A 23,256-nucleotide genomic window follows, 5' to 3' on the forward strand; every position below is an offset into this window, starting at 1 on the left:
CAAACAAGTTTGTTTACATTTACAGAAGATAATACTGTCCTCTTCTTATTTACAATGTCACCAGTAAGAAAGAACAGGCATTTGCATGGCACTCTTGTAGCCAGCATTGCAAGATATATACGTGCTAGATATGCTAAACATTCTTATGCCCCTTCATGCTTTGGCCACCATTCCAGAGGACATGCTTCCATGCTGACGATGCTCTTTAAAAAAATAATGCATTAATTAAATTTGTGACTGAACTCGGGGGAGAATTGTACGTCCCCAACTCTGTTTTACCCGCATTCTGCTATATATTTCATGTTACAGCAGTCTCGGATGGTGACCCTGCACATGTTGTTGTATATTTTAAGAACACTTTCACTGCAGATTTGACAAAATGCTAAGAAAGTATCAATGTGAGATTTGTAAAGATAGCTACAGCACTCAACCCAAGATTTAAGAATCTGAAGTGCCTTCCAAAATGTAAGAGGGACGAGGTGTGGAGCATGCTTTCAGAAGTCTTAAAAGAGCAAGACTTCAGTGTGGAAACTACAGAACCCGAACTGCCAAAGAAAATCAGCTTTCTGCTGGTGGCATCTGACTCAGATAATGAAAATGAACATGTCAGTCCGCACTGCTTTGGATGGTTTTCAAGCAGAATCCATCATCAACATGGACACATGTCCCCTGGAATGGTAGTTGAGGCATGAAGGGACATATGAATCTTTAGCGCTTCTGGAACATAAATATCTTGCAACGTGGGCTACAACAGTGCCATGTGAATGCCTTTCTCACTTTCAGGTGACATTGTAACAAGATGTGGGCAGCATTATCCTCCTGCAAATGTCCAATAAACTTATTTGTCTGAGTGACTGGCTGAACAAGTAGGACTGAGTGGACTTGCAAGCTCTAAAATTTTACATTGTTTTATTTTTGAATGCAGTATTTTTGTACATAATTCTATATTTGTAAGTTCAACTTTCATGATGGAGATTATATTACAGTACTTGTATTGGGTGAATTGAAAAATACTTTTTTTTTGTCTTTTTACAATGCCAACAGTTGTAATCAAAAATAAGTACACGTCTACCCTGATATAATGATGTTATAGGTGAAACTGCATTATATTGAACTTGCTTTGATCTGCTGGAGCATGCAACCCCGCCCCCCCAGAGTGCTGCTTTGCCATGTTATATCCGAATTCTTGTTATATCGGGTCATGTTATATCGGGGTAGAGGTGTATAAAGTGAGCACGGTACACTTTGTATTGTATTGTAATTGAAATCAATTTATTTGAAAATGTAGAAATATCCAAAAATATTAATAAATGGTATTCTATTATTGTTTAACAGTGCAATTAATCGTGATTAATTTTTTTAATCACTTGACATCCCTACTTCCTAGGTATACGTAGTAGAGCTGACATGATGATATGTCTAAGATGTTATATATAGACAGCGCCAGTGTATTGGACAGCTATTATACTTGGTGTGTGCTTGTTATAAGATTTAGTTGATGTACAGAGTGAAATTTTATGTGGTTGCTAATTGCACAGAAGGCCTTGGTCATTGCTGGCAGTCCTCAAGGGTCTGTTCTTGGACTGAAATGATAGAATATTGTATTCCTCAAACTTAATTACAGTGAATTTTGGACACCACTTTGCTGTACTTCATAAGATGAATTGCTCTGTTTTATCATCTCCTTTGAACTTAACTGAGGGGCTTTTTTGTCTTAAGTCTATTTAAATAGAAAAAACGTATATACATTGAGGTTGTGACACATGATAAAGTAAGGGAGGCTTTGTATTTCATGTTGCTTGTTGTGTTCAGGTACTGCAGTGGTTTAACATCAGTATATAATATTATGTCCTATATAATGGCTATTGCAAAATATATTTATCAAATAACTGCTGTTACAGTTACAGGGCTAGCTGCACCTCTGGCTCCTTTCTGGTTTCTCTGAGTACATCACTTCAAGTGTCGGGCTCTGGGTCTTTACTTATCTCAGGGCTCAATTTTACAGTGCTCCCACTGGGGTATAGTATCCAGTGTATCCACCATTCTTATCCCCCAAGTCCATCTGAGTTCAGACACCTGTGGTTCTTCCTCTGGTATTCAGTGACAGAACAGCCTTCTTCAAGCACAAGTATTAGCAGAAGTAACACTTCAAGAGAAAACAAGATTTTTAAAACATTCTACATTTCCTTCTGTCTTACCATCCCCTGATGGTAACCTAGGCCGGCCTAACTTCTTCACCGGGTTTCTGTCTCAATTAATGCCTCATTCTTGAGTATCCTTTTTAATCCAGTTCTTTTAAACTTCTGTGTTCACGGCGGGCCTTTTCCTGTTCTGATCCAAACCAGTTTTGCAGGCTGACTGGAGACAAGCAGAGTCATCAAAGCTAATGGTTCAGAGAGAGCTTATCCTAAGCCCTTCTTTTCTTGCCTGCCTGTTTTTCCGGACAGCCTGAGTTAAACCAATAGCCTCATATAGAAAACACCCCAATAACCAGGCCAACATACAGTATTCATAAATCATTACAGAGCTGCCTTTAATTCCATCCCAAGTACTGACAAAGATTTTAGAGTTAAGGAGAGCCAGCGAAATTATAATTGCATATTTGTTTATATATGTGTGTATAAATGTCAGATACCTTTTAGTTATGTCATTCATATGTTTAATTATGATAGGTATCTTACCCACAACTGTACTGGGCCAAGTTCACGCACCAGACCACGATGACTGGGATCACAAGACCTATCAATTTGAAGAAAAAGCATCAAGGTATTTTAAAGAGAAAATAATGACCTGACCAAAAAGATGACAAATTTTCAAAAAAAATAAAATATTTAAACTTTCTCTGAGAACTCACGTGCCAGAATGTATTGTGTGCACTCTAATTTGTGTGCACACGATCTCCAAACCCCTCTCCTACAGAGGAAGCCACATTATACACAGTCATATGAGCAGATCCAGTTTGCTCCCCAGTCAGTTGCTGCCTAGGCCAGCAATTTCTGAGGTGAAATGTGCATCCCCTGACAAGCAGAGTGCCTTTAATCACTCCACAGGCAACCAGAAGCCTCACTAGCCAATTAAGGAGTTGCATTGGTATATTCAGAGGTGGCTTGGGATTCCTTCATCCTTTTTCAGAAGGATTGTGGCGGCAGTGTGGATTTGGGTGAGGGAAAGGGACAGTGGTAATAATTTCAGGGATAATTGAATATTACCAGAAATGAGGGACAACTGCTAGATTGGGACGTTTCACTAGCAGTGGTTATCTTTGGCCTTCGTGACAGCTTGGGATCCCACTCCGTCAAGAACCCTGTACTATGCACAGATGCCTGACTAACGAGTTGGAATGCCATCCCATAGTCCCTGCCAGTGCCATTGGTCCCCAGCATAAATATAGTTCCCTAATACCCTCTCCACCCCTGGAGAAGTGGTGTTTTGGTGCCCCCACTTAGTTTTTGAGGTTCTGTCTACACTGGGAGCTTTTGCACCTGTGTAGCTAGAGTGATGGGGTTTGCACCAGTGCAGAACAGAGGTGACTTGCAACAGTGCAACTTGGCTGTTTTGGCAGAGGGGAACTGCACTGCTGCAAGTCACCCTTTTTATACCAGTGCATCTATACTAGGGGTTTGCATTCATACGGCTACATCAGTCTAGTGACATAGTGCAAAGTCCTTAGTGCAAAGACCAACGAGATCTTTGATCCACAGGGAAAGGTAAACAGAGGCAGGCCATGATACTACATATTATTTGAGAGTGTGCAGCACACCCTGAGGGTGGTAGTCTGCTAGCACCTAGGAGGTAGCATAATTTTTTTTTTATTTTAATGAAGCTGCTGCCGAACCAGGCATCTTGCTATAGAATTTAGGTCAACTTTGCTATAGAATATGCAGATCTTTGACTATGGCCTTGTGTACACACTAAAGGCTCAATTCTGCACTGTATCTGAGCTCTGTTTAGAAGCACTGGAAAGGAGATGGCTCCCCAACTCTGTGCCACCCAGCACCAGACCGAGTTAGAGCAACTTGGAGTCCTGCTTTAGTTTATGCCACAGTTTTGGAGTTTCTAGAGGCCTTACGCCAATGGAGGATAAGTGTAACAGAGTTCTGCTATATCCTGGCTCCTCGCTCTCTTTTCACCTGAGGTGAGGGGGTAGATCTGTTATGCTTGTCAGCGTTACACCAGGGGAATTCTCCACAAAATCTGGTCTTGACCTGATTGAATAGAGCTTATTCTTTGCCTTTTCCTTTCACATAATTTCTGTTGCAGGTACTTTATCCTCAATCATAACTCAGGTTTGCTGAGTATTAAAGAGGGTACCCCAACAGGAATTTACAATGTAAGAGTGAAAGTTACTGATGGAATCTGGCCAGATGTGATCTCGACAGTAAAGGTGGTTGTGAAGGAAATCAAAGATGATGCCATCCGTAATGCTGGGTCTATACGAATAAACGGTAAAAAATGTATTTTTTGAAATCTGCCCCTTTATGTTAGTGCTGTGTAACTTTGAACTCTTATTAGTGTCTGCTTAATTATTAGATATCTGTGTTGGATATGCTTAATATTCCTCTAAGTAGAGATCTGAAAAATGTACACATGCTCTGGTTTGGTTTTTTTCCCCCTAATACATAAAGGAGGGTTAGAAGACACTGCAATAAATGCTGCATTCTAGGGTAAAACAAATATAAGATCCACAAGTTCCACACTGACAGTGCAACTATGTATTTATATTGCAAATAGAATTTGTTTGAACAACTCTAGTAAAAAAAAAAATCCTTCTAAAGGTATTCCTGATTTAAAAGAGAAATAAAATAATGTAATGATTGAATAAATAAGCCCCACCGTGCAAACCATTGAGCAGAAACCAGTATGAAAAATTTCAGAGCCCAAAGGTGAAAAGTCTCTCAGTGCCACAAGAATGGAATCAGATATGCAAACTTAACTATTCTGGTCTCTGCTGCTCTCATTATAATTGAACGTCATATGATTCTGCTCAATCTCAAAGATGAGTGTATTGTTTTTTAAATTATTTGTTACAGATATCACTGCAGAGGATTTTATATCTCAGTCTTCTGAGAGAGAAAGTAAATACAACCAAATGAAGAAACTACTTTCAGAAATCATACCAGCTCAACTTGAAAATGTCCACATTTTCAGTGTCTTGAACACCCCAGGTCAAACCCGAGTGGTTGATGTTTGGTTTACAGTTTCTGGACCACCATATTATAAAGCAGAAAAACTTAACGGCAACGTGGCAGTGTCCAAAGCACGAGTATGTGCTTTCAACTCATTGAGTTAATTAAATCTTGCATCTATAATCTAGTAGAAATGTTGCACAGAATCATTGATTTTCTGAGAGAGGGAAAGATTGTATATTGCAATATTTGACTTTACTGAGCAAAATATTTCTTTATTAGTTTGGCCAAAAGTTTCAGATATAGGTGCTTAAAGTTCAGACCCAGAATCCATATTAGGCATCCAAATACTATGAGCTAATTTCAGAGTTGCAGATTTTGATGGGAGCTGAGGGTGTTCAGTGCCTCGGATTGTCAAGCCACTCATTTAGTTGCATAACTTTAGGCACCCAAATTAGACTATTTTGCCCTTGGAATACTGTACTTCCTTTAGGAGTATGTGTTTTAGAACACGTATCTTCTACAGAGACTATGAAATCCTCCATAACTGATGCATATGGTTGGGTTTTTTTGTGCACATGGTTCTTGATGTTTTGCTTTATTTCCTCGGCCCATGTATTGAAATGTTCAGTAACTAGACCTCACAAAATTGCTCAGTCAAAAGATCCATCTTTCTACAGTAAGAAAGCAGAGTGATAAAATAACCTTTTCCCCGTCAGAAAAAATGGAAGCTGAAAATTAAAACACACCAAAACACACTCCTGCAAATAAAATCTAATAAGCAGCTAAGTGACTTGCTGCGTTGGGAGGATGCACTTTGGCAATGCGACATGGACTGGATCCTCTTGCCGTCAGGATCATGTCTATTTACTGTTGTTTCCCTTTACAACTACTTAATCTCAGTCTGATTTTAGAGAGCAAGTGTCCAGGTCGCAAATAGAGAGAGCGAGTATTTCGGATCTTTTGTTATAAAAGCTGAAATAAAATTACTCAGCTCAAAAAAAAAAAAAAAGTGAAATTCTTCACAAATTATTTAATAAATTCTCAGTCAGTTCAAGTTAAAACAGTCCCAGTAAGGAGGCAGAGGACTGAATGGATACTACGATGGAGCTACCCTTTTATGGATAGTGGGTGGGGTCTGTAGGCAGGTTAATGGTGCACTGGCAGGGACACTCTCACTGCTACTGCTCAGGCTCTACCTGTTCTGTGGATAAATAAGATTTTGATTTCTCGGTGCTGTGATTCTCACACTGTCTTCAACATTAAGCTTCTTCCCACAGGAAAAGGCAGATTAATAAAACTAATTTTCTTCTCCAGCTGGAAATCATCTTGAATATAAACATCACCCAGATTGGCATAGATGGGTGTGTGACTGCGAACTGCACTCATAGCACTGGATGTGTCAGCAAGTACAATTATAGTCATGTCCCCACAATAACTACTGCTGGAAGTGTCTCACTGGCATCCGTGACGGTCTTGAATAGTGCCCAATGCACCTGTGCAGCTAGAGAAAGCCAGCACCTTTTCTGCTCCTCATACCGAACAAACCCATGTCTCAATGGTGGCACGTGTATAGACACTGACTTGGGCTACAGGTTAGTAAAACTTTTCATGCTGCTCAGAACTTCTTCCAACTCAAAATGGGTGAGAAAGGGGCTCAGAGAAGCAAATCAATATTCATCACTTCTCAAAAGGCAGATCTGGCTGGATGTACTTGATTTTGTTCATGCCAACAGATTTCTCACCTTGTTGATGGCTTCTTAGGATCATAACCCTCAAAAAGCAGAAAGCATGAAAGGTGCACTGGCCTCCCTTAACTTGGAGGTATGAGAAGCTGAAGTTTGTGCAATCTATTAGTCAGTCACTTCAAACAGTACCACAGCATGTCACTCACAAACTCTTCCCGCAGGCACAAACCCCTCACTTTCCATGTTTTTGTATTTTTAATGACTAATCTTTAATACCCAGCATATTGTCAAACATGGAAGCGAGGAAAGAGTAATACACACACATACCTTGATTCCGAAGTGTGTATGCAGATTTACATCACCCCTCACTTACACTTAACTATCTCTGCGGTGGAAAGGCAGCAGCAACTGCCTAATAGTTCTTGCAGGAGGTGACAGTGCAGATCAAGGTATTTAACTGAACTTGCAGAGACCCTGTCCATGGTAAAGCCCACATCCAATTCCAATATGCTGCTCAAATGTATTAAACATGGAACAGTTTTGCTACAGAGGAACACAGTCTTTTCACAGCCTCCTGCCATTATCATTCACTCACTTTAGAGACTTGGCCCATGAATAGATTCCCCCAAACACATTTCCTTTGTTGTCATTTGTAGGAATTTGTCCTTTTCCCCACCTGTCTCCTCAGGTACTGTAGTGTATAGGAACTGAATAATACAACTGGTGCCCAATCTTCCTCTCTTCCATTATCCTTCTTTCCCATTAACAATCCTTCCCACAATCTGTATTCCTACCATTCCTTATTCTCATTAAAATCTCTTGAGCCTCCATGAAAAAAAGCTGCTCACATCTATGTTTTTGTAAATATAAATAAAATAGATATAATTAAATATTTCAAAACAGTGAGCCTGCCATCACCCTAGTGGCTTGTAAGTTGTATCCCTTTCCTTGCTTCATTTATCTGTTTTTCCTGTTTCGATTGTCAGCTCTTGAGAGAAGGGATTCTCATGCTGTGTGTAGAGCATCCAGCACATTTGAGGTACTATACTAATATATTCACAATAATCCACAAATCTGATAACCAGCAAGAAATCCTGTCTCTCACCCTCTGCGTGATATTAAACAGTTAATAGCAGAAGGGTATTGCGAGGCCTTATATATTACGAGGAGTACTTCATCGATGAAGTGGGTTTAGCCCATGAAAGTTTATGCTCAATAAATTGTTAGTCTCTAAGGTGCCACAAGTACTCCGCGTTCTTTTTGCTGATACATACTAACATGGCTACCACTCTGAAACTTATATATTATGGTGGCTTAACTATTTTTTCACAAAAAATCCTTTATGTACATAATGTGCAGTATTACTTAAAACTAAACAGCTTGTAAAAATAAATGAACTAAGTACTGTTTGATGCATAAGCTTTGATTGTGATTATTCACTTGTTGTTCTCCATGTGGTGATCTGCAGGGGGCCCCCACTCATTAGTGTGATTTAGCATAGTTGTGCTGTATATTAAGGATCATTTCCTTAGGGTTATATTCTGAGTTTCAGCTTGGAGAAAAAACAAATTAAAGTTTTTCTTTTCTCTTGAAGCTGTAAATGCCCTGCAACTTTGATGGGCCTGACTGCCAGCAAACAAAACGTACCTTCAGAGGGCATGGTTATGCCTGGTTTCCCTCCATCAAGCCTTGCTTTGAGAGCCGTATCTCGTTGGAGTTTATTACTGACGTGACTGATGGCCTTCTGTTGTACAATGGACCCTTAGCACATGGTCATCCTGGAGAAGTGGAAGACTTCATTGCTTTAGGTTAAAAACTTTAACAGATTCATTTTCTGCATGAGTTCATGCATGCATGCATGTACAACTCAGGTTTTTATTTACTGTTGTGTACTTTCTCTCTTAAAAAAGAAAAAAAATAAATGTTCTTGGCAAATGAGGAGCATTCAAAACAATTTACCAGTACTTCAAGTTCATTCTATGTACTGTTATTCCTTCCCTGCAGGCTAAGTGGTTTTAATACTAGTGAAAAAGTGCAATTTAAAAAGACTCATGATATCTGGGACAGCGCTAATCTGCATGTCATTCACACTAATAAACTCCTTAAACTGAAATTGAGTTGGTAGTTTTTAGTTCATGTGAATTTTAATACCTATGTGGTTGACTTTTGGACAGGAGAAGGCTTATTCAATAACTGTTTCTTTTCCAGAGCTCTCTGACAGCGTCCCATCCCTGACTCTGAGTCATGGCTCTGGGGTACTCTTCCTGCAATTGTCTCAGAAAGTTAATGTTGCAGATCGCCGCTGGCATAATATAAAAATTATAAGTGATGGAAAGGCAAGTATAAAAACAACCCTGTAAAACCTTTGGTTCTTCTATCTGAATATCATTTGAAGATAAGATTCCTGCTTTTAATATAGTGTCTGACTAGATATTTTTGTGTCCCCTATCCCACCCCCAATGGCCATGGCAGCAGCTTCAGCAGCATTACAGTCTTTCAGATTTGTCTCCCATTCTCTTTGGCAGGGAGGCAACATTGCCTAATGATTGTACCACAGGGCTGGGGTAATCTGATTAGTCATATTCCATTCCTGACTTGTTAGAGTGACCTGCGGCAAATTCCTTCATTGCTCTGGGCTGGACTCTGGTCCACCAATTTAAATTATGCCACTTACATGGAGTAAAGTGAGGCTAAAGAGACTGGAGATTGTATTGAAGAATTTCTTCTGTGCAAGGGTAATCTCTGTTGATCTGAAACTGGTGAGGTAACTCCAACCGTCTGCCCTGGAACCTGAGAAGGGGAGAGGGAGGCGGAGGAGGGAGGGGGAGGGACCAGTGACCAGGTAGCTGAAACTCCTGGAGTCTTGATCAGCCTCTGCTTTTCATTGTACCCACCAGGGCTGGCTCCAGGCACCAGCATTCCAAGCAGGTGCGCTTGGGGCAGCAATCTGCAAGGGGCGGCAGTCCCTGTGTTTTTTCCCCCAAGCAGCATGCTGAATTGCTGCCACGGACGGTGGGGGCAGTCCCGTGTGCTGTTAGGGTGGCACGCCAGTTTCCGTGGTGGTGGCAATTGGAGGCAGCTTCTTGTTCAGCTGTCTGCGGCAACGCAGCTTCTTTCTTCCGGTTGAAGACAGAAGCTGCTGCCGAATTGCCGCCGCCGCGGAAACGCGCGTGCCGCCCTAACGGCACATGGACTGCCCCCGCCGTCAGCAGCGGCAATTCGGCGCGCTGCTTTGGGCGGCAAAAACAGGAGAGCCAGCCCTGGTACCCACAGTTCTGTTTGGGCACAGAGGAGAATCAAAACTTCTGTGTCTGGTTCTTCATCTATAGAATAGGAATGCTAATGTATAATTACCCACCTCTGAGCTCTGCAGGTAAAAACTCATTATTATGTTAAGACAATTTTCCTGCATTTAACTTGTAGTTATGGCACTGGCCTATTGTGTAGGTGGTGTAAAAATCTGCAATTAAAAAACAATTTGATCTTTAATGTAATGCATTTTCCATTCTAGAAAGTGCAGCTGATTCTTGACCATTGCGTAAATGTTTCAGTTAAAGATGACGATGGAATCCGTAAGGAAATCTCCCAGATGGATCTGTCTGCCTGCGAAGTTTCAGAAGAGACTCCAGGAAATGAGAGGTAAAAACAAAACAGATAACACAACCACAAAAGAACGAAGGAAGAAAAGGAAAAACACCAAGTTACTGTTAATCTAGGTTAACTGCTACTAATTCTTCCCTTTTTTCCCCTCCTCCCCAAATGCTGGCAGGTTCCTCAACGTTCATCAACCCTTACAGCTGGGTGGAGTTAAGAAGGCCTTGCCATACCGTAATTCACAAAAGCACTTCAAGGGGTTTGTTGGCTGTATACGGAATGTCATCATTGACAGCAAGGTACGAGTGTCAGCATTGACAGCAAGGTACGAGGAAATCGTTCTTTGGGGCAATATTTTTAGCTGCAGCTGCCTAAGGTGGTTTCCGCCTCCTTTTCTAGGTCTATGATTTGGAGCATCCTGCAGAGTCCTTAAACAGTGTGCCAGGCTGTACTATGACTGATGAAATGTGTCACAGAGCTGGGGTCCTCTCCTGTGGTATTCATGGCAAGTGCATTGGTGAATGGGGCTCTTTTAATTGTGGCTGTTACCCTGGATACGCTGGATCAAAATGCACAAAAGGTACAGTTAGTCTTGGGGAGAAATGAATCATGGGAATCTTTGGGAATAGGCAACAGATATACCATGGTACAGAATTTGTTTAATTTGATAGCAGTTGGTTGGAGCCAGTGGCTAAGTAATGCAATGCCTTGCTCTGTGAAAGGTTTGGACTTGTAGATATTGAAGTACTTATGTTCACTTGTTGCACAAAGGAAGTGTCACAATGAGGGTCTTTGTAGGACTTCATTTACCTCTTTTGTGGTTTCATTCTGTGAGCAACATCTGACTGGGAATGAGATAGGAGGATTTGCAGTTTCTCTGTGCTCATGCCCCGTTTGTTTCAAGTTTCTGATTGTTGTTCTAAAACAAAGTGCAGTTAATACTGCACCTTTCAGCATCCTTGATGGCTATAGGCAAGAGGAAGGATGACACAGGGGTTAAGTCACTATCTTGGAGATACAGTTCATCCCCCTGCGCTGCCACACTTCCCATGTGATCTGGGGAAAGTCCAAGTTAGTTACGAAGAATGGAATCTATGTGGACAATCACTTGAAGAAAGAATGGTCACTGCTCTCCAATAACTGTGGCTCTTCAGGATGTTGCCCACACAGGTGCCACGACTCACGCTCCCACTGGGTTGCTAATCAGAGCTCTGTTCTTGTGGGGTTCTCATTGGTAAAGGAACTGAGAGTGGATTTCAGCCACTGTCCCCTGTGCACTCAGCTGTGGGAAGGGACAAGATGGCTGGGGCCACCAGTTCAGCCCCAATAGATAATGCTATTCAAAAGAATCCAATCTCATGAGCTTGGGGAGCACACACAGAGTGGAATTGCTGTTGGCAGCACATCTTGAAGAACCAGAGCTACTGTAGAGAGTAATTGTGCTGTGCGCTCTCTGCTAGGTCCATGTGAATATAGAATGGGGGTCGCACTGTTAATAGCTTGTGTAGGATGAGCTTATTTCACACTTCAGGGGCTCCTTGCATTCCTCCATTTCCCACCCACCCCAGATCCCAAGCTCTCTGTGTGCCACACTCCCATCCTCCTCTAGTTCAGGGATTCCCTGCAATCCCCCAGTCCTCGTTCCTGCCAGGTGTCTGTCTGCCTCCCATCTCCTCCTCTTCTTGTACCAGTTCCCCCCATTCTTCTCCCATATCCGTGAATCCGTTGTGCACCCGGTTCCCATTTACCCCTCAGACCTCCATGGCGTCAGCACTGTGTTGCCCCAGACCAGGATTCCCCATTTGCCCCAAAACTGCCAGGGCTGTGTTTCCCCTTTTATCCCATACCACAGTCCTCCACCCTATCCCCCACTAGGGTTCTCTGTATCTCCCATCCTCCCTCCAACCTATTCCAACATTACCCCATTCATACAGCAAACATAGCACCTATCTTTAAAATGGGAAACAAAGAGGATCTGGGGAATTATAGATCAGTCAGTCCAACTTTGATACCTGGAAAGATACTGGAACAAATTATTAAGCAATCCATTTGTAAGCACCTAATGCATAATAAGGTGATAGATAATAGCAATATGAATTTGTTAAGAACAAGTTATGACAAATCAACTTAATTCCCTTCTTTGGCGCGGTTACTGGCCTAGTAGATGAGGGGAAGGAGTAGAAGTGATATATCTTTTCAGTAAGGCTTTCACCACAGTCCCACATTGACATTCTCATAGACAAACTAGGGGATATGATCTAGCAGCTCATAAGTGCAGCCACATTGATTCACAGACTCCTTCACAGATGTGCCAGAACACAAACAGCAATAATCCATTATCACAAAGCTACCCAAGAATATAATAGAAAGTAGCAATCCTCACACAAGGTAGCTTTTGGGGGAACTTTTCACTGCTGTGAGAACAGTGGCAGGCTAAAAGATGCCAGATTAGTTTTTAATAACCTTTTCAAAGGTGTAAATCCTGGCTGTATGTGATACCACCTCCCTATGCCTTGCCTTGGTTCTGTGCTGTGATACAGCCGTATATTAGGGATTCTACCATTGCCTCCCACCTCACCCACTACTTGGGCCTTCACTGTGGCAAATTTTGCAACATGAAACTCGTCTCCCTGACATCCGCCCTTGTCTCTCTCCATGCTTTAAAACAAAATAAAAACCCCACTGATGCTTTTAAGTTTCAAAATTGGTCTTTAGATCTCTTTTTTGGCTTTTTGTGTGCTATAATGCCCTCTCTAGTTCCTGTATTCCTGTACTTGCTATTTTTATCTGCTCTAACTTTTGAGAGAGAGACCAGAGTCTGTGTAGCTGTGTTGCTTTGTGTTCCACAGCATCCCAAGCACTTTGGCCAGAGTTTCTTTTGAACTAAAATCCTTATATTGAGGGTTAGTTTATCTCTTCAGAGCTCTGTGTGTGTATAAAAGTTAAAGTCTGTGTGAGTGCCAAATATTAGGATGTTACATTTATATTTTCCATGTGTTACGTTTAGTTCTTCTGGAGTGGGCCTTTGGAAGGAACAGTTGGATTCATTATGAACTGAAAAGTTTTCTTAGTGCCCACGTTACCCAGGTCCAGCTCATGGTACGCACCCGTGTTTCCTTCAGCACCCTTCTCAGCATGGCATCAGCAGACGGGAGTAGATACATCAGATTGGAGGTAAACAATCCAAATGCTGTTCTGTCAGTGGCGTTAACTTGTGCCACTGCACAATGATCAAAAAGAAGCATCTTCTGAATATTTAAAGGTGCCTGTTCCTCAAAGGAATAAGGGCAGGGTTCTGCCCCTTTGAGTAACGATTCTCATTCATGGAAGGTCTGTCTTTCCTTAGAAATAAATGCAGCTAGCGCAGTGCTGCTTGCCATGCAGAGAACACTCTTATTACAATTTGTGGCTTATGTTCTGATGTTTGGAAATGTATTTTTGGTATAAGTATGAACATTATTAAGTCTGTTCCCCTGTGTTCCTGCAGGTGGTTGATGGACATTTTGGTGTTAATTTCAATTTGGAGGACAAGGAGCAGCGTCTGAGACTGAGCACATTACGCATAGACAATGGCCAGTGGGTTCTGCTGACTATGGAACGCTATAACAATGAGTTTACCTTGCGTGTTAATAATGGCGGAGGGGATCATGAAGTGACCTCCTTTATGGGTGCGAACAGATGGTTCAAAATGGATTTGGCAAGCATTGTGCTAGGAAACCACGTTCCTAACCACTCAGAGAGTGATTTCCAAGGTAGGTGACAGATGAACTATGGAAATGGCATGTTAGGGAATAATGAGACTCCAGGCCCCACATAGACATATCTGCGAAGGTTGGAGTGGCCTTGGAATGCAGGATCTGGCCTCTGGCTGGAAATTCAGAACTACTGCCTTGCCCTCAGTTTGCCAAATAATGCCCTAGTACTGAGGTAAATTGGATTTTTGATATTTCCCACTGTAGATGTTGGCAGAATAAAGCAAGAATTAGTGGAGTTCCAATCCCTGCTCTGTGGGCCTGAAGGGAGGCGAACAACACTGAGATTGTCCCAACCTCTTTCCCCCCAGCCAGAGGGGAGGGGAGGATCAATATTAGAATATTTACTGCAGGGTGTGAGGTGGGAGGTTCTGCACAGAACTTCACTACCCCTACCCCCATGGCTGGGCTGGATGGAGGTGGAGCTCTCTCTGTGAAGTTTTGGGCAAAGTAGAAAGCAGTCACTTGCATCTGGGTTCCCCTCATGCTCCTTACTCAGCCTGCAGCAGGTTGGGCAAGGAGAGCCCCAATCAAACCACCTGCTTCACAGCTTCAAGTCTGAGCTCTGCTGCAGGAGCGCTATAATGCTGTGCAGGGCCAGCCAGCAAGAACATAAGCGCACATGTCAGAAGGAATCTTGACCACTAGTAAAATAGTGTTTGCATTACTTAACTCTTATCCTGTGATCAGACTATTTTGCATGCAAACAGTGATCATTTTGATAATGATACAAGTCCTCAAAGATATTTAAAGAACTTTGCAATGCAGTGTGCTTTGAGAAGGTTTATGAGGAACCCTGTACATCTCTGTCTTTGTGCTTTTCTGCTCATGTAGGTTGCATGCGTGATGTCCAGCTGAATGGTCAGCCTCTTCTTGGGGATGACAAAAGCACAGAGTTCAGCTTCATTCTGAAGCAGCAAGGCATCACCATTGGTTGTCATTCCAATGCTTGCCGCAGTCAGCCCTGTCACAGTCCTTTCCATTGTGTAGACTTGTGGAGAAGGCATGAATGCAGGTACACTTAGCTTTTGTTTTTCCTGTGGGAGTGGGCCATGATCATTTGGGACCCTCTCTCTTTCTACATAAAGCCCTGCAGATTGCCACTATCCAATCTATTTCTAAAGGGAAGGCTCCAGGGTTCTCTCACATATACTTACCTGGGAACCACATGGCAAGGAGTCTGGCATGCTTTCTGACTTCCCGGCTTTCCATGAGGATTGTGTTCTTACATTATCCTCCATTATCTTTCCAATTTCATGTTGGAAGATGAGGAATACAGGGGCAGCCAAGCCTGTTCCATGCTAGCTAGCAGATTATGTCCCCAGAGGGACCAGTCCCATGATGGGGATGAGATCCCAGGGCTGCCCAGAGGATTCAGGGTGTCCTGGGTCTTTGGCGGCAGAGGGCCTCCCGCTTCAGTGGTAATTCAGCGGCGGGGGTCCTTCCACTCCGGGACCCGCCACTGAAGTGCCCCGAAGACCTGCGGCGGGGTCCCCTGCGGCCGAATTACCGCAGAAGACCCAGTACTTTGGTGGTGGGTCCCGCTTCAGCGGTAATTTGGCAGCAGGAGGGTCCTTCCGCCCTGGAGCAGAAGGACCCCCCGCTGCTGAAGACCCAGAGCGGAAGAAGCTCCGGGGGCCCGGGCCCCGCTAGAGTTTTTCCAGGGCCCCCGGAGCAAGTGAAGGACCTTGCTCCAGGGGCCCCGAAAACTCTCATGGGGGCCCCTGTGGGGCCCAGGGCAAATTGCCGCCACTTGTCCCCTCCTCTGGGCGGCCCTGGAGGATATTCCTTCAAAATGTTCAAATAACCAGAACAAAGCCTGTATCCAGCCCTGCCACAAACTTGCTCATCCTTTTTTCTCTGGATGTCAGTGTGGGCTACAGATCTCCCTTTGGTTCTGAATGGTGGTGGAGGAAAGAACCTTTCCTGCTTCTCCAGCTAGGGCTGGTCATGTTTTGAAGCAGACTGTTCCCCCTCTTTGGGGAAGAAGTAGAGCTCTTTGAGGAACCAGGGGTATCTCTTGTGTATTTTCTTGTTCTCTGGGCATTGTGGCAATGCGCAGGCAGGACTTATGAAGCAAAGTAGGGGGACACCTGGAGTTTCTGTTTACATAGCAATACCTAGAACATCCATTCAGTTCACAGCTATTTCATAGTAGTGATGTGGCATGAGCCCTTCTTCTGTTTTATTTCTTTAAAGCTTTTATTATTGGTTTTAGAAACATGTGTAAGTAGCAAACTGGAATTACTGAACAATTTTCATTGCATAGCGTTTACAAAGCAGCATGCTCTTCCTGTCACCCGCCATCACCCAAATACTCTTTGGTTTCATCATTCAGGTGCCCAACTGGCAAAGTAGAAGTGACGGATAATCTTACAGGGCTTAACACTGCACCTCTACACCCTGTGGACTCGGAACTGTAGGAATGGGGGACCTGTGTGACACATTCCCAAGACAAATTTGTCTGCCAGTGTCCTGATGGCTATAAAGGAAAGTGGTGTGAAATCAGCCAGGTGAAAGCCGGAAAAACCAGTTGGACTCAGCTCTGGCTCAATCTTGGCAATCAGCATGTCCTCTTAGTCTTTCTAGGTAGGAAAGCAAATATTTTAATTTATTCTCACACTGTGTTTTACACCATTGAACAAGGACTCTGCCACTTATGAGAGGGCGGCCTTTTAATTTCTGCTATGAGTCACCAGTTCAATCCATCTTAGGATAGTAACAACTGAAAGTCATTATCACATTATTGCAGTTCACTGGCTTCAGGACTGGTTCAAGTAAAACTAGATTCCCCTCCATTCACTTCCACCCCCCTCTAAAGCTTCCTCTGGGCACTCAAGACTACATGTGCAGCTATTTCACCTCAAGCCTCAACTGCCGCAAATTCCATGTTATTATCGTCACATTAGTATTCCAGGAGCACTTACAATGTGGTAGGCACTGTTCACATTCATAGGAAGGCACAGACCCTTCCCTAGAGAGTTTGCAATGTAAGCAGACAAGCAATGTACAAGGGGTGGGTCAGAAAGAGAGACAATCATTATAAAAGTTGTATATATTTTATATATACTTTCAATACAGATTAGTTGATCTTTGATTCTATTATTCATACATGGTTGTATGTTCAACCTATATTAGCCAGGGCTTGGTGGGAAATGGTTTTCCTATCCTATGAAAAATGTTGAAATTGAAAATATTTTCCTTTTCCACAGTGAGGCAAAACTGAAGCCTTCTGACATTTTTTGGGGGGGGTAAGAGGGTGGAGGAAGAGACCCACACCAAACCCAGAATAGCTAATAGATTAGGACACTGATTGGGGATGTGGGAAACCCAGATTTCTTCCTGATCTGATTCAAAACTGCTACCGTTTTGACAAATTGGCATTTTCTGACCAATAAATAAATAAATAAAAATAACAGTCATTAGAAAAACTCTTGACCAGCTCTAGTCCAGATTGTTGTCAAAGTGTGTGCTCATTTACATTGCTGTCAATATGTTGAAGTTGGTGGGGGTTGTTCAGTATCTGGACTGGTGGGTATAAGCACAAAAATATTTGGCTCCTTGTGTGCTTTTTGCAGGAGAAGTTAGGAAAATAGTGTCAGGCTCTCTTTTAAACAGGAGGGGAAGGAACCTGTGTCTGCCCCAGCCAGGATCGTGGGGTATGTCTACACTGTAATTACACACCTGCAGCTGGCCTGTGTCTGCTGACTTGGGCTTGCAGGGCTCAGGATGCTGGGCTATAAAACGGCTGTGCAGATGTTCAAGCTCAGGGACGCTATCTTCTCACAGGGTTGAAAAGTCCAGGCTCCAGCCCAAGCCTAGACATCTATAACCCCATAGCCTGAGCCCTGCAAGCCCAAGTCAGCTGTGGGTGTTCTTTACTGCAGTGTAGACATATCCTGGGAGAGGCATCCTATTTCAGGCTCAAACTGTTACCCCAAAACTCTGTCAGTACAAAGCAGCTGATGTATTACTGGAGAATAAACCTTGAAAATAACATTTAAATGATGCCTCCCACGACTGCATTTTGGGACAGAAATGTCTGAGTAGATCCTGATTGACGTATGTGAAATGAGCTCAGATTCCATGTATAATGTTCTGTTTAGTGTGGTCATAGGACCACATCACTCTTGGTCCTCCTTGTTGGCGGTTTGTCTCTCTCTCTCTCCTTCCCCCCTTCTTCCCCCCCTAGTCTTTTATGTTATATCTCATCACTCTCTCATTCCCTGGCACCTAGTGATTAAAATCCTAAATTTGCTGGTCGCTTTATGTGGCTATCACATTTCCATGCTCTATTGTCACTTCCATGTCACTCATTTAGAAAGGGACAAGGAGAGAGTTGTATTTTTTATTGTTCCTGACTGTATCCATGGCCAAAGGTTAAAGTTCTAGGATCTGGGCTCTTATCCAGCGCTGCATCCCAACAAGCACTTCCTTCCTTCCTGTCCCTTCTCCCTGTTTCTGGTTCGAGTTCAGGTATAAACTGATGCTCTAATGGCATTTCTTTTAAAGAAGATTCATGAATAACCATAGTATTTAGGACTATGAAAAGTGCTACAAAACCTAAATTTTATTATAAACTATTGCTTAGCTTCTCTCTCCTAATAAAATTTTCAATTCCCTGTATTAACAATTAAAAGTGTACATAGGTCAGAAAAGTAATGACTCAAATGATTATATTACATTTGTTATCTTCATTAAAACAGTGTTTTACTTACTTTGGGTATCTTATTTACTCAGGATTGGTGAAAGGCCAAAGAATGGCCAAAATGCCTTCTATTTAAATGTCCTAATGGATTCCTGTAGGTAAGTAAAATACTCTTTTAATGAAGTTTCTGATGTAACGTATAAATTATTCATTACCTTCCTGGAGAGTGTACTTATGTTTAATTGGATACTGAGGCTTAAACAATGCATTTCTTACCTGGGAATGTGGCTATTAAATAATAATTTTTCTCAGGTTGTTTTCAAATGTGAATACATTTCACAGGAAGGTAGAGGCCACATAATAAACATATATGCATGTGTTTGTTCCAGCTCTGTTAGTCTCTTATACAGTGTGGAGTCAGTGGGGGAGATCAGGGTTTCGGAAAGGAGGAGTTTATCACATTCCTGAAGAGCATGAAAGCTGGGAGGACGTTAGAGAAAATGTCTTCAATTATAATGAGGAAGGAGGGGGAGAACACGACCAGGTATGGTACAGCATCTTGACAATATTTTAAACACACAGCAATCCAGACCCAAATGGCTCTCACCTTCCTGTCAAAGAAACAGTATGTTGAGAAAATAAGAAAACAAAATTTCAAAAAAATGCATGGAACTTTTCAAGAGGTATGTGTGACTAACTAAAGCACCCAGATGATCTTGCTCACATAATCCTCTTCTTCCCTGACCCCGCCACCATCCCCAAAGTTTTTCTCTAATGACATGTCTTGTAATAGATCTGAATCTCCTGGAGGCAGGCTGTTGTGTATTAAAGCACCTTGCATTTAGTGTAAGAACTTGTGAAAAAGAAGGGGACATAAGGAAAATTGTTTCTCACACACAGATGAACATTACCCAATACAGCAACAGCAAGGAATTTATGTAGGCAAAAGTGTCATGGGAGTAATTACCAGTACTTCACTCTTACTTTGTAACTTTTCAAACTCCATTTGCTATGACTTCTCTATGATAGTGTCTGAGAAGAGTTATAACAAATGTGCTCAGCTTGCTTTTTAACTCTCACTTAGCTGGACCCTATCCAAGTCACTTAATGTTTTAAAAGAGGAAAAATATTTCTTTGGCTCAAATAGATCAGTTCATTCAGGTGTATAGATCAGTGGGGCATACAAGTTTCCCAAGCAGCCCTCTGTAGGCTTCTTGTGGATTCCTGAAGTTACCTTAGGGCTTGTCTACATGGGGAAATTGCAGGGAAGATAGTGAGAAATTACTAGGGGATGAATTTAAAGCCTGGATTAGCTATTCCACACTAACTCCCCAAGTGGACACACTTATTCTACACTAACAGCTTGTCTGCACTGCTGGCCTGCTTCCACGCACTGAAAGTTCTACAGGGCTCTTTAATCTCTTGCTGTTAGAGCACTGTGGAACTTCTAGTGCAATCACAGGTCCACACAGTCAGTTAATGCATGGCAGGCTAGTGCATTGTCGATTCACGCCTCAGCTTGCAGACAAGCCTGAGGAGTGCTTTGTTTAGTTTAGGTTAATACATTTTGGAAGGTTTTGCTTGAGCTAATGCACTAAAAATAGTAGTATCGCCATGGCAGCATGGGCAGCAGCTCAGACTATCCCCCAGAGTACAACCTCATCCAAGATTCTAGGTACATGTTCTGATGGCTAGCCTAAGCTGCCACCTATGCCACCACAGCTACACTCCTATTTTTAGCTTGCTATTTTGAGCATAACTAGTGTGTGTACCTCTCTCTGAGCTAGGAATTGCATCTCTCAGCTGCAGTGTAGATGTACCTTTAGTGTGAAATAAGAGTGTCCACATGAGCTAATGCAGAATAGCTATTCTAGGCTTTATCCCTATGTAGACAAGCCCTTATTTTTGTTCTTACCTCCTTCTTCGAAGCCATCCCTCACAGCCACCATCCTTACAAGCGGTGAAGGACCAGGTGGGGATAGTCCATCAAAACCATCCTCGGCTTGTAGGGCTTGCTGTCATGCTTGTGTCTTTTACCAACAGAAGTTGGTCCAATAAAAGAAATTACCTCAGCCATCTTGTAACTCTAAAAATCTTTACTCTATTTAAATACTTCACTTTTGAAAAGGGAAATGGTGATTATAGGTATCCCAGATACTGGCCCAGGGTAAATATTGTCTGGGGGGTTGGAAAAGTTTTAACATTTTTCATTATGACTTGACACGCTGGTGACATAATGACTTTGGAGTGGAGGTTCCATTTACAGCCGTATCTACCTTCCACTTTTCTGAATTAGCATGGAACATGGTCAATTTTTGTTTGTGGCCAAAGACTGTCAGTATTCACAGAGATTTTGTCTAATCTGAAGGTGTCATCGCTTTTCAGATTCTCTCTTTTCTTCAGTCTGTGAAGACCTCCCATACTCTGCTTCATTTGTGAGTTTAAAAAAGCCTGTTGCTTGCTGTTTAGGGCATTTGCTTTGTGTTGTACATATCTCTTTAATGTTTGCATTAATTAATGTGTTTCAGACTGCTTATGATATAGACGAATTAAAGAAACCCCTGCAAAGCATCCCCCAATTCTCCTCAGAAACCACTGCTCCACACTTCAAGACACATTTTTGTCCAGAGAGAGACCCATTTACAAAACACTCACATCAAAGAGACTCAAATTCTGCAGTCACCAGTATTTCAGACTTCAAGGAATATGTGTCTCAAATAGTATACGACGCAGACAATGATCTACGTAGTCTTCCAGCAGACACTGTTCACTTTTACTGCTTAGAGGGGCAGTGCTCTCTGGCAGGGAGCCTTAGTTCCTTAGACTCCTCCAGTGTTGATGAAGATCTAAACTATAATGACCTCCATGAGTGGGGATCAAAGTTTGACAAGCTTAAAGAACTCTATGCGCTTTCAAATGAACACTTGTAAATGGAGAGATGGGAACCCAACACATTGCTGTGATATGAACTCTACTTAGTGTTTTGTATAAGATGCTAAAATGTTTCTAATTAGTTAAATAAATAACTTATTTATTGAGTCAGGCATTTCATATGAATCACTCACCTTTCCCTTATGTGACACTCTGAATACAAAATCTTTTTGTATGTACTGTATAAATAGATAGTTAAAGTTAGAAATGTAAAGGTTTTTTTAATGTGTGAATTTTTTTGAATACTTTGAATAGCATAGCACACACATAGCTTTATTTTGTGTAGGCCAAAGTGAGTTATTACAAACATCCTGTATGCAAATACTTCAGTTATTTTCTTCTTGGTCTTAGTGTGATTACGAACAAGTTGATACTTACTGGTGGGGAGATTATTATAAAATTGCAAACATTTTGGACTGTAAAATCACAACTATAATTATAGATGTTAAATATCAAACATTATTTTTCTTGATTTTTTTTCTTTTTCTTTTGTTGATAGTTGTCCACTTCTCTTATTTCCTTTCTCTCCCCTCGCACACACACCCTTATAAACATTGTCCAGACCTTTAATTTAAGGCCTTTGGGGATGGGATCAAGCAAAGTAAACACTTGGGGATAGCAGAAAGAAGATCAGAATGTCCTTCCGTATAGTGTATAAACACTTCACTGGTTTGCAAAATGGAGTTATACATGTTACATTGCTACATTGTTGATCACGCACTGAGGGCTTGTCTACACTACCCACCGGATCAGCGGACAGCGAGCAATGCAGCGGGGGTCCACTGAGTGCTCTCCCGTCGACTTCGGTACTCAACCAGAATGAGAAGTGTAACTGGAGTCAACGGGAGAGCATCAGCTGTCGACTTACTGCAGCGAAGACACCGTGATAAGTAGATCTTAAGTATGTCAACTTCGGCTATGCTATTCACGTAGCTGAAGTTGCGTATCTTCAATTGACCCCGCGCGGTAGCGTAGACAAGCCCTTAGGGAAGACGTGTTACAAGGTTTAGAAACAACGTACTAGGCAAGTTGTTTATCTTCCAACTTCCCCTTACACACACACACACACACACACACACACGCGCGCGCCTCTTGAGCGAAGTGGTGATTTGAGCACAAGATCAGTGTCAGGAACTCCTGAGTTTTAATCCTGGCTTTGACACTAGCTCCAGTGGTAGGGGGCAAGTCACATTAAGCAGTTTCTCTCCGTAAACTGGGGACCATACCCACTTCTTAGGTTTGATGTGTGAGGATCAGTTAGTGTTTGTAAAATGCTTTAAAGCTGTTAACTGTGTATTAAATTATTTTATACTCATTTTTCATTATTTAATACCACAACACTATACATGAAGCCTGATTTTTAGTCTAGCCAATTCTATGTAAATGTGATGTATAGCAATAAAATACTGCTTTAAAATTAGACCTTCCATCACTGTGCCTGACTTTCATGCTTGATCTATGAGAAGTGGAGCTACGGGGAGAATACAGTAACTCCTCACTTTAAATCATCCCGGTTA

At 42.2% G+C, this 23,256-nt stretch overlaps 1 protein-coding gene across 1 annotated transcript in view; it reads left to right on the plus strand.

Moving 5' to 3' along the window:
• LOC115646976 (neural-cadherin-like) overlaps positions 1-21,738 on the plus strand; it is a 63,117-nt gene extending 41,379 nt beyond the window's left edge. The window contains 21 exon segments of the mRNA XM_030553502.1: positions 2,673-2,766; positions 4,261-4,445; positions 5,031-5,263; positions 6,444-6,721; positions 8,409-8,422; positions 8,425-8,622; positions 9,023-9,150; positions 10,326-10,453; positions 10,584-10,707; positions 10,808-10,988; positions 13,416-13,582; positions 13,896-14,160; positions 14,995-15,175; positions 16,499-16,542; positions 16,545-16,571; positions 16,574-16,591; positions 16,594-16,685; positions 16,687-16,729; positions 16,732-16,749; positions 19,198-19,352; positions 21,337-21,738. Of these exon segments, the coding sequence (XP_030409362.1) occupies positions 2,673-2,766; positions 4,261-4,445; positions 5,031-5,263; positions 6,444-6,721; positions 8,409-8,422; positions 8,425-8,622; positions 9,023-9,150; positions 10,326-10,453; positions 10,584-10,707; positions 10,808-10,988; positions 13,416-13,582; positions 13,896-14,160; positions 14,995-15,175; positions 16,499-16,542; positions 16,545-16,571; positions 16,574-16,591; positions 16,594-16,685; positions 16,687-16,729; positions 16,732-16,749; positions 19,198-19,352; positions 21,337-21,738 (2,975 nt within the window).
• Positions 21,739-23,256: the final 1,518 nt, after the last annotated feature.

Source organism: Gopherus evgoodei, chromosome 2 (assembly GCF_007399415.2).
Source record: "Gopherus evgoodei ecotype Sinaloan lineage chromosome 2, rGopEvg1_v1.p, whole genome shotgun sequence".
In the NCBI taxonomy this organism is placed as follows: domain Eukaryota; kingdom Metazoa; phylum Chordata; order Testudines; family Testudinidae; genus Gopherus; species Gopherus evgoodei.